The sequence below is a fragment of the Corylus avellana genome, chromosome ca7 (assembly GCF_901000735.1).
Source record: "Corylus avellana chromosome ca7, CavTom2PMs-1.0".
NCBI lineage: Eukaryota > Viridiplantae > Streptophyta > Magnoliopsida > Fagales > Betulaceae > Corylus > Corylus avellana.
This window is the reverse complement of record NC_081547.1, coordinates 11,583,907-11,596,205: the sequence shown is the minus strand read 5'-3', so window position 1 is coordinate 11,596,205 and position 12,299 is coordinate 11,583,907. Positions and strand designations below refer to the sequence as shown.

Sequence of the window (12,299 nt, the reverse complement as noted above, 5' to 3'; positions counted from 1 at the left end):
TTGAGACTACTTGTGTAGTCATTAGTGTGTTGTTTACTTTTTTTTTAACTATTTTTTAAAATTTAGAACTGTCATTGGTTGTAAGTGACTAAATGGATTGATATTAGTATTAATGTTTCAATCGTTTTTTTGAAGTTTCCTCAGTGTTCAGTATTTGTTCCGGAATTTTCTTATAATTCTCAAGAATGTCCTGGACACACAACTACTCAAAAATGCTTGCCTTGCAGAAAAGCAGGATGTCATGAGCAAAAAATAAGTGATTCAACCTGATCCCCCTAGTGATTGAAAGACCTGTAATTCAATTGTTTTTAGTGTTATTACATTCTAATACATGGTAGTAGGTGGAACATGCCTCATTTTGCATATGTAGGGCTCAACACATACAAATCTACGTGACGAGGGCTAACAAGAAATATGAACGCATTAGACGGACCTTCTATTGTTTTCCGCAAAGCTAAGCATCTTTTTTTCTTTATATTTTGTTTCATTTCATCACAAAAGAAATTGAAATCTTTGAAGTATCACCGTCTCTAATTTTTCACTTTACATGTTCAATGCATAATCATGTTGTGCCACATCAGAGTTTTTTTTTTTTTTTTTTTTTTTAATATTTTGTAAGCCTTTTCTCTAATGTTTTCTATTTTATTATTTTATTTTTATTGTATCGATTAGTCTCAAGAACCCAAATGGCTTGGCAAAAAAAATGATTGGGCTGATTGGGCCAATCTGATTGGCCCAAAAAAATTGAATCTTGGCCGATGGCCCATTACCGCCTACCAACGGGTCACTGCCATCGACTTGGCGGTGATTGTTAATTTCAAAATGCACAATCTCGGTACATAGTAGTGAAATTATCATTATCGTTATAGATTTAAAATGCACAATCTAGTAGTTTTAGAGTAATGTTAGATACTTATTTCTTTCATAAAACGTGGTTTTTAACCGATTGAACTATCATTTGAAAACTTTACCGAGAATAGTTATTCACAAGAATTGTAGCCCTAACCCGTTCAAAAAAAAAAAAAAGAATTGTAGCCCAAACCAAATCATAGAATAGCTACTCCATAGAAATAATTTTTTCATTTTATAGGTTTATTCTTGGTACCAAATGTCCCTAATTAGGAAATAATGCACCTACTATAACTTGCATCACCTAGATTATAAAAATTAGGGAAAAATTCACTTTACTCCTGAAGTTTCAGAAGTTTTTTAATTCGAACCCCAATGTTTAAAAGTTGGCAATGTATCCCCTAATATTTTAAAAAATTTTAATTTAGACCTCCCGTTGCTAATTTCAATCTAATTGCACGGAAATCATCCTACGTGCATCTTACGTGGGATTTTGATGCCCTCTATTCCAATTTTGCCATCATTAAAACCTATGAAATTACGTAATTACCCTCATTAAAACCTATGAAATTAAGGGTAATTACCTAATTTCATTAATTTTAATGATGACAAAACTAGAATAGAGAGCATCAAAATACCACGTGGGACGCACGTGGGATGAATTCCGTCCAATTAGACGAAAATTAGTAACAGAGGGCCTTAATTAAAATTTTTTGAAACACTAGGGGGGTACATTGCCAATTTTTAAACATTAAGGTTCGAATTGAAAAACCCTTCAAACTTCAGGTAATAATCAATGCACTACATTTATGGCCTACTTGATGTTGGTATAATCTTATCTTCCAAATAGAAACACTCAAGTAGATTGGATCAAGATCTTTAGAGTTTTATATAGTTTAAATTTATTCAAATTGATAAATTATTTTTAAATGAAATGATTATTAAGATTTTACCATTTGGTATTTCAAAAGTGATAAATGGTCATAAAATAAAATATCAGTTACTTAATTTGAAAATAAGGATTGATATACTTGATAAAATCTAATAATTTTATTTGGTACCTTGCCACACTTCCCCTTCCTCTTTAACAAATTAGAAGTTGTGGGCGATGGAAATGATTATCGGCAACGGCACAATACGTCGCCCGTAAGCCAATAGTGTGTGCTCTTGACGTGACATTTACAACCCCCACGTGAGCGGTGAGCCCCGCTCTTATCCACCATCAGTTGTCAGTTACCTTTTACATCCTCGATATCCTCAGATCACCGCCTTCCGTAGGCTCAACGGACAGCCGATGGGCATGAGATGAGATCCCACATGTCAATCAAAACTCACTTTCTTAGTTTCTTAAACTCACCCAATGAATTCGTTACACGTGTCCCATTCCCACACTCCTTTGACAATTGTAATTGTAATTTTATTTTATTTTTCAGTTTTTTTATTCATAAATAAACTGAAAAAATAAAATTCTCTCTATTTGAATCCAAAAAAATAATTTTTATTCTAAATTAAATCTTTATATAAATATATATAAATGTGATGCTATTTTTAAGTGGAGGGTAAGGTGTAGGAACTAGGAAGCATCATTATTATCATCGTCTTTTGTTAAAATGAAGTCTAGAATAGGTGTGACACCGGAAACCGGTAGGCACGCGCCTCGGGTAATTGCCAAGAAGAAAGATGGTTTTTTCCGTCAAATTGACGGAACTAATAAAAACAAGGTCCACCTATCAAGCCGGCACCACCACTCATCACGCCGGTGACGGAATTTCTGCACTCCATCCAATCGTATTCTGCCACCTCAACTCTCCCTCTTCCTTCTCTTCCACGTGTCCGCGCTCTTCTCCATCCCTTGGCCGACGCCGTCAATGCCCCCATCTTTTTTCCCGTCAACAGATACAAAACAAAACAAACCCCAATAGTAATATCTGAAAAGGAGCAAAAGTCAGTCAATATATTCGCCGATCAATCGAAACCCTAACCGCTCTCTACCCACCCTCTCTTTTCTCGTTGGATATCCTATCTCTCAGATCGGCGATACCCTGCGCATACCGGCGCTCGTTAGCACCAGCCTGTAATTCGAACCACTACACCCCCTATAAGTCCTCTCTCTCTCTCTCTCTCAGACTATTCCTTCCGTCCTCACGTCGGTGGTATGTATTGTACGCATACCGGCGCACGATAGCGCGTCTGCGGGAACGAGTTTAGTGTTTGATTTGGAGATCGGAGAGAGGATTAATTGCCAGATCGGCATAGTTTAGCACCGAGAGATGGACGAAGACGACGAGATCCAGTCGCACCAGTCGCCGGAGACGGGATCTCCGGTGTCTCCACGGCCGAACGGAAGAATAACGGTGACGGTGGCCTCAGCGCCACCGGCGACGGCGCAGAACGCTCTAGCGCTGATAGCTCTCCCAATTCAGCGACCGAGAAGCGGCGGAGGAGGAAGTGGAGGCGGAGGCGGAAGAGAGGACTGCTGGAGCGAAGATGCGACGTCGGTTCTGATAGACGCGTGGGGAGAGCGGTATTTGCAGCTGAGCAGAGGGAATTTGAAGCAGAAGCACTGGAAAGAGGTGGCGGATATTGTGAGCAGCACAGAGGACTACGGGAAGACCCCCAAGACCGATATACAGTGCAAGAATCGGATCGACACGGTGAAGAAGAAGTACAAGCTGGAGAAAGCGAAGGTGGCGTCCGGTGGGGGGCCTAGTAAGTGGACTTTCTTCGACAGATTGGACCAATTGATCGGTCCGACTGCCAAAATCGCTGTCTCTAGCCCTTCTCCGCCTTTGCAGCAGCCTAAAGTCCCTCTTGGAATACCCGTTCGCATTCGTTCGTCCTCCGTGAATCTCCTTAGCAATAACAGCAATAATAGTCAATTCCTTAACAAGCAGCCGCAGAAGAAGCAGGAAGAGGCGGTGATGTTGAGGACCCAACAGCTTGGGAAGCGGGGTGGGACGGAGTTGGAGTCGGATTCGGAGGCAGATTCTATGGATAGCTCTGGGCAGGCGGGGACGGGGACAGCAACAGCAACGGCAACGGCAACGGCGACAGGGACGAACGAGAGGAAGAAGCCGCGGAGGATGATGGTGATGGCGGGGAGGGAGGAGAGTAGGAGGAGGAGGTGGGTGGGAAAGGTGGGTGGGGAAATGCGGTGAGAGAGTTGACGCAGGCGATACTTAAGTTCGGGGAGGCATACGAGCAGGCAGAGAACGCAAAGCTGCAGCAGGTGGTGGAGATGGAGAAGCAGAGAATGAAGTTTGCAAAGGAGCTGGAGTTGCAGAGGATGCAGTTCTTCATGAAAACCCAGTTGGAGATTTCACAGTTGAAGAAGCCGGCCGGGAGGAGGGGCGGCACCGGTGGCGGTGGTGGTGGTGGGAATGCTAGCAATCACCATATCAATAACAATACCAATAACAATAATAGTGATAGCAGCAACTAGGCTTTTAGATTTGGTGGTGTATGTGATGGGTGAAGAAGACCCATTGATTAAAATTGGCAGTAGAATAATAGAATTTGCTAGTCTCCCTGTGTGTGTATGTTTCTTCTCTCTTATTTATCAAATTGGTGGAAGAGACTGACTAGATGCTCAATTACAGTAGATTGTGACACCAATATCAATCTCTTTCTTCACTTGTTATTGTTAATCTACCTTCTTTAATCTTAATCTACAGCAGCTTTAGTGATGCTCATTTACATTGTATATCTTCAAATGAACAGCTTTAAATGACATTTGCCGTTTTGCACAATATGTTCAAAGATTATAGGATCTAGAAACAGAGATCATGCCGGGTATCTACAGCCTTGCTTTCTCCGCACCCGAGTCCGGTCCGTCCGACTCCGTTAAATTAAAAATGGCTGAAACATGAAATACTAACATGGCAGAATTGTGGAAGCAACAACATCAGCATGGTCATTCTAAAATGGAAGGAAGGGCACATTCTTTGGACTTGTGCAGACAATATTTGCAGAACAAGAGACATGCCAAATTGGGTGACGAGGAACTCAACCAAACAACCACCCCGGGACAATGGTGGTGGTGCCAAGGGATTTGGACAATTGGACCTTAAAAAGGGTCAAAAAGGTATCAAACAAAGCACAGTTTGGTAAGCAATTCACGACAGACTACCAAATAACAATCGTTACACTGCTGCAACACAAGAGCATACCAGCCAGCCATCCTAGAACAGCCGCAACCTTGGAAGCAAAACAAACATGGCCTAGTAATGCCATCTCTATAGTGTCGGTTCAGAGCATCTCCAGTATATTAGATAAAGGGCTCATAATAGCTGCATTTAACTATTTTGAGCCTTTTTTGGTCTTCATCATATTAGCTTCAGAGTTGTTAAAGTGGACATTTTGTTACAGTGAATAACATCATTTTCCTATTCATTGTAGCACACTATGATTAGTTTATTCTTTCTCAAGGATTACTTTTTATTGTTTAATTTTTCTCTTTCTCTCCCTCAGTCGCTCCCTACCTCTCCTTTGCTTCCCTTCTTTTCCATCACTTTCTCAACAAGACGACGCCCTCTGCCATGATTGTTTCTCAGCATTCATTGCTAAATCGAGAGCTCCATCTACACAGACTTACTCCCCATGCTAAGGATTTTGTAAGCCAACTGTTTTGTAAACATCCAGAATTGGAAGCAAAGCTTTTATCTCAAAAGATGTGCCAATACCCATGGTTCAACCTTCCTCTCGGCTGCTTGAGTGGAGTGCATTAGGTGGTGTGGAAGGAGAGAGAGGAGAAGGAAGAGAGAGTTGCTGAGGCAAGCCATGGGGGTTTGGGTTGATTTTTGGTCTTGAAGCTTAATTTTAGGTTTATGCCGAAAGTATGAAGCTTTAGTACCAATTTTATACTAATTTCCCTTTATCGACAAAGGGTGTCGAAGGAAAATTTCTTGTGGGATGATTTTTCTCACTAGGTTCCCCATACAACCGATTAGGTGAATAGATTTTGTTAATTTGAAGACATTTCGGTTGGTTATAGTTGTTGATACATAGTTTTCCAAGATGGTGACGTGGCACGCCAGGAGGGGGTGCCGACAACTTCGTGGATGCTTCAGGCTACACACACAAAGAACAAATAGGATTAGAGCCCCCGATAGTGTCCCAGTGGAGGAGCTCCGATGCCTAAGCTAGAATGCGAGAAAAGAAAGTCTAAGGAACCAAAGTTTTCAGAACTAGGATTGCGCTTACCTTTGATTGAAATTGAGACTTGTATTTATAGGCATGGAGTAGAATTTGCTTCCCGCACGTCTCGGAATTCCTATCCCTAAATATCTGTTTCGCAGTTATTTGATAAGGGTGGGAATCCTGGGACGAGTGATAAGGTATCCGTTTGAATGAGATAACCTTTTGAATTTGAATAGCTGCTTATCCCGTTTATGTAGGGGCAGTTTGTATATGGACAGTCATCTACGCTGTAGAGATCTTTTTCAAAGGTGAGATAGTGATAACTTGTGTTAGTTTGAATGCTGGCATATTCTTAGTTGTATACTAACTGATCTACCCTTGGCTCTTGACTTCTTCACCTTTGAGGAGTTGAGTCTCGGGTCCGACATCCGACTAATACTGAGGAGTAGTCTCGAACTCTTGTCCGAGGTCTCCTCGGTTTACGAAACCTCCTGGGGGAAAGTTTGTCCAAGGCCCTATCAGGTATGAAGTCTTGTTTAGGTCGGGTTTGAGACCCTTTGGGCTTTATTAGCTGATTCAAGGCCCAACAGTTACCCCCCAATTTCCTAGTCTAAAAGATTATGAGAATTTTTGTGTTTATAAATGGATTGGCCTTCTAAGATTATACTTTGAGTGAAAATCTGAGACTCCCGAGGCGGGAATTTTGAATTTGAATTTTTGGTGGGAAGTTTGACACCAATTTTTGCCGAGACGATTGACATAACCGAGGGCGCATCGGTTATTCCACGTGTCAGTACTGGGATAGACGTCTTTTCAGTTTGCCAGTTGTTAGCTATCACGCGGGATTTGCAGAGGCACTTTTCTTGTCGTATTTATTGCGCACGTTTCTCGGGGAATCCTTTGGTGTTTCACGTTCTTATCCTTACCTTTTTCCGACTTTTCGCTTGGCCTTCTCAGACCTTTAAAAAATTTTCCTCCTTTCTTGTTTCTTTCTTACTCGCACCAAGTCTTTGCAAAGTTTTTGTTCTTTTCTACTCTGCTCTCTGTTCTTTTTCCAGCAACTTTTCGGCCATGTCTCATGAAGAAGGATCAGGGTCGGATGGCGGAATGGTTAAAACTTACCCAACCTTATGGAGGCTACATCTGACCTGAGTTGACGAGCGTAGAGTCAGACTAGATTGTTACATCCCCAAAATGATGAAACTCCGGTTTGATGATGAGTGGAAGGGAGCCATAGTGGACGCCGGGAGCCACGAGGTCTGTCTTTATGAAGAGATGTTTCGCGCAGGCCTCAAGCTTCCTTTTCCTAAGGTTGTTCACGAGCTTCTCGGTTGCTTGAACGTGGCTCCACACCAATTTGTTCCCAACGCCTGGAGGATGTTTTTCTCCTGTGTAGTTGTCTAGCCCATGACCCTCGGAGAAGGATAGAACCACACCGTTTCGGAATTTCTTTGGATGCACCGGATCTACAAGAACCTTAACAGCGACGGGCTGTATAACTTTCAGACAAGACGGGGAAGTTCATTTTTAGGGACAAGACCTTTACAAGTAATCATGGATGGAAGAATAAGTATTTCTTTGCGCAGGAGCAATGGGAATTTGCTCCTGGAGAGAAGGCGGAGGGGCCAAGAGTGCCTCGGGAGACGACAACCCCTCTTTTGGGTCTTCATAAGGATCTTTGCTTGTTGGAGGATGAAATGATCAGAGTAAAAAAAGTTCTCGCTTGGACCCAGAGAAATGACCATATTATGCCTTATAAAAAATTGGTCACAATGGCTAGGTTAAACAGCTGTATATATGCCAACAGAAACGACACTAGCGGATCAAGAAAGAGACCAACTAAGGCGGTTGTGGACTTAAGCCCTCCAGCTGCCAATACCCGAGGCGCTACCCCCCGAAAGCCCGTGCTTGACAAAGGCAAGAAAAAGGTAGAGGGGCCTCAGGTTGAGAAGGCTTTGCGCCTGGTTGACGAGCCTGAGGAACCTGGAGTTCCTCAACTGAAGAAAGGGAAACTGGTGAAGGGTAAGGGTCTTGCTGTCGAGGCAGAAAAGGGGAAATCCCTCTTTGCCAACCTTTTGGCTGCTCAAAAGAGAGTTAACCCAGAACCCGATGTGGCTCAGATATCGGCGTATGAGAACATCCTCACCAATCATCCGATTGCTGCAACACCCTTGGTGGCAACTCCCTTGGGACCCTCCAGTGCCTCTCCTACTACTGCTACCCTATGGAATCGGTATCACTGGTGCACTCTAGTCCCAACATCCAACACCTCTTGATAGACCCGTTCTCAGATAGCTCAATAGGGATGGATCCAAAAGAGAATGGGCCACATGCCGAAGTAGGAGAAGAAGGAGTGAGGCCTCGGGTCTTGTCTCCGTTAGCCGAGGAGTAGCCTTGGGTTCTGCCTCCAGTGCCCGAGGCTTCGTCTCGGGCCCCGAGATTGGCTCCCGAGGCCGAGGCTAGTACCAGTTCCGAGGCCTCCTTAAGTTACTCCTTCGTGAAGCCTCAAAATGTCGAATGGACCATGGGGAAGCCCTTGTCTCGATTTGGTGGACAATTGCTGGGGAACTCGTTTTAGGCTTTAGTGGAGCTGGTTTCCCAAGATAGCCTGACGAGCGTGCGAGACATCTCTGCCAAGGGTATGGCAGAGTCGATTCTATTCAATCAATTGTGTGTAAGTATCACTCTTCATAGGACTTTTCTTTTGCATAAGTTGTACTCTGTTTTGATTAACTTTATTTGTTGCAAAGAGCTATGAAGTCGGTAGTTTTATACTGCTACTTCCAAAAATTTTGTCAAGAGTCGGCCTCGGAATCCGAGAGCCTCCAGAGAAAGCTTATGGCTTCTAAGGCTGAGAATGCCAAATTGAAGGATACGCTAGCTCAGCAGGATAAAGAGCTGCTCCTTCTCGGTCAACAGCAGTCTGTGGTTCAAGCCGAGGCCGCACAAGCTGAGTCCAGAGTCTCGGATCTGTCCTCTGAGCTGCAGACCCTTCGTTCTGAACACTTGAAGCTTCAAGATGATCATTCTATCGTTAAAGAAGATATGCATCAGCTCGAAGAGAAATATTCACAAGTTCTGGAGCAGTTGAAGGGTTTCCAGGCTGAGGCTTCCAGCCAAAGTGCCAAATTCAAAGAGGCCATCGACGGTCAGACGGTTGTCGAGGAGTGGCTCAAATTCTTTCGCGGGAAGCTTGATGAGAAGAGGCTAAGGCTAGAAGAAGCCGAGGCTTGATCATCTAACTATCTACAACAGCTCTCGTATGCTTCGTGGACTCGGGACAATGCTTGGGCGGATGGGATCATTATTGGTTTCGAGACCTTTCAGTCTTAGGCCAAAGACCCTGCTTGCACTATAGATCTCGACATGGTGAAGCCCGAGACTATTGCCATTTCTGACAAAGCTTTAAAATAGCTTATCTGTCTCAAGTCGGATCTGATGCCTGATGCTGAGGGGATCGACAGATTTGCTCATCAGTCATTCTCAAATTCCGAGGAGTCCTTGGGTAATGAAGGGATCGCTTTTAAACACGGTGCCGAGACCTCATCTGCTTCCAAGGCTCCAGCTGTAGACCCAAAAGAGGGCTAAACTTTTTTCTTTTTGCCTGTAACAAAGCAGTTAGTATATTTGATTTTTGACTTGTAAATCACAAATTTATAATTTAAGACTTTAATGAAATGCGTCTTTTTCATTTATCTTAAACCTTGTAGCTGTTGTTTAATAACGTAATTTTGGCTATGTTTATTTCCCAGAACCAACTAGTAACATTTTTCGAACACACCTTTTCCTGAAGGATTTATGTTCTTGATAGGTTACTTTTTTGAGGTTTGTTTAGCCTTTTTTGAGCACACCTTTCTCCAAGGGTTTTTTGCTCTTGACAGGCTATTTGTTTGACTTTATTTGAACACACATTTTTCAAAGGTTTTACGTTCTTTCCAAGTCATTGGTTTAACCTTTTTGGGACACACATTGTTTGAAGGTTTTACGTCCTTTACGGGTCATTGGTTTAACCTTCTTTGGACACACCTTGTTTGAAGGTTTTTCGTCCTTTACAGGTTTTTCAAGGAACTCTGTCCCATCGGGTTCGATCTCGAGAAATTCCTAAGCTTTTCCAGATGGCTTTTTTGGCCGTTTACCCTGAGGGTAATTTGGTTTACCTTGCTTTTGACATGCTTGAAAGGTTATTGAAACTCCAGGAGATTCTTTTATTTAATGAAATGTAATGAAAATTACAAAGAAAATAAGAATCGAATAAGAATTAAACAAGAATCACCTTACTATAAAAAGCTAGACAAAATACTTTTTGAGGTGCTCAGCATTCCACGGCCTGGGAAGTGCTTTTCCCTAAATGTTCTCAAGGTAATAAGCTCCTGCCCTTCTGCATTCAATTACTCTGTAGGGTCCTTCCCAGTTTGGAGATAACTTTCCCTCAGTAGGATCTTTGGTGGCAATGGTGATCTTTCGTAAAACCAGGTCTCCAATCCTGAAGCTTCTGTGCTTGACCCCTTTGTTAAAATACCGAGCTACTTTCTTCTGGTATGCCGACATGGTTACTTGGGCCTAGTCCCGTTTCTCTTGTAGCAAGTCGAGATGTAGTTTGAGGCCTTCATCATTAGTCTCGGGATGGAAGGTCTCAACTCGGTAACTACCCGAGCCCACCTTAGCTGGTATGATCGCCTCAGTCCCGAAAGCCAAGGCGTACGGGGTCTCCTCCGGGGGTGTTCTTTTAGTTGTTCGGTATGCCCACAAGACTTCTAGAAGATCATCTGCCCAATCTACCTTTCGGTCTCCAAGATTCTTCTTCAGAACTTTGAAAATTGTCTTGTTGGTAGCTTCTAGTTGCCCGTTTGCTTGGGGATGACCTGGAGAAGAGTAGTAGTTTCTTATATGAAGCTTTGCACATCATTCTCGGAATGACTCACAGTCAAATTGCTTCCCATTATCAGTTACAAACACATGTGGAATACCATAGCGGTATACAACATTCTTCCACAAGAACCGCTTTATGCTTTTGGCTGTGATGTTCACTAGGGCTTCTACTTCTGCCCATTTGGTTAAATAATCCACTGCTACAACCGTAAATCGCACACCCCCCTTTCCACGAGGTAGTGACCCTACTATATCTACCCCCCATTGTGAGAAAGGCCATGGCGAAGAGATTGAACTCAGGTCTTCTGGGGGTTATTTTGTAACATTGGCGAAGCGTTGGCACTTGTCACAATTTTTTACCTTATGTACCGAGTCCCAACTCATATTCAACCAGTAGAAATCGGCTCTGATTGCTTTATGCGCCAGTATTCTTGCTCCTGAGTGACTACCGCAGATGCCTTCATGAATCTCACGAAGGACATAATCACCTTCCTCCTTGGAGTTACACTTGAGGAGTGGCAGCATGAAGCCTCGCTTGTATAGACTCCCATTAATGATGGTACATCTAACTGCTCTAATTCTGACCTGCATTGCTGACTTCTTATCCAACGGGAGAATCTCTTGTTCCAAGTATTCCCTTATGCTCCTCTGCCATCCAGGTATAGTCTCGGTAGTTGAGTCCGAGATCGCCTTGGCTACGGCAGGTCTTGTTAAAGTCTGGGTCGGCTCTTCAGGCTCTTCGGTGTCACTAGCTGCTGTTGATGCTATCCGGCTAGCCGGTTAGCTCTTTCATTTTCTTCTCTTGGGATCTTCATAATACAGAATTTCTTGAACATATTCTGTAAACTTTGTACTTTTGATAAGTACTGCTTCATCTTACATCCTCTAGCTTTAAACTCCCCTCGGATATGTCCAACGATTACCTGCGAATCGTTCCGTAATTGAACGAACTCAGCTCCCATTTCACGAGCTAAACCGAGTCCTGCTAAAGCTACCTTATACTCGGCCTCATTATTGGTGGTCTTGAATTCTAGCCTCAATGAGCTGCATGACTCTTCTCCATCCGGTGTGATTAATACCACACCGGCTCCACCATTCTTCCTTGTAAAGGATCCGTCTACGTAGACTACACATGTTTCGTATTTTTACCATTCTAGGGTGACAAGTAGGTTGGTGAATTTTGCTAAGAAACCGGCCAATACCTGCCCTTTGATAGCATTCCTTGGGAGGAACTCAATATCGAATTCTCCGAGTTCGATTGCCCAGTTAGCTAATCTGCCAGACAGATCAAACTTTCTGAGCACCTTCTTCAATGGATACTCGGTCAAAACTCTTATAGTATAAGCTTGAAATACGGGCGAAGCTTCCTGGAAGCGATAATTAGTGCGAATGCCAACTTCTCCATCTGAGGGTACTGCTCTTCTGCTCCCCTGAATGCTCTA

At 43.1% G+C, this 12,299-nt stretch overlaps 1 protein-coding gene across 1 annotated transcript; it reads left to right on the top strand.

Annotated features, from left to right (window-relative positions):
• Positions 1 to 2,458: 2,458 nt before the first annotated feature.
• LOC132186943 (trihelix transcription factor ASIL2) lies at positions 2,459 to 4,545 on the top strand. The gene is given in 2 exon segments (XM_059601068.1): positions 2,459 to 3,950; positions 3,953 to 4,545. Coding segments are annotated over 2 exon segments (1,170 nt in total). The 5' UTR covers positions 2,459 to 3,119; the 3' UTR covers positions 4,292 to 4,545.
• The last annotated feature ends 7,754 nt before the right edge of the window (positions 4,546 to 12,299 follow it).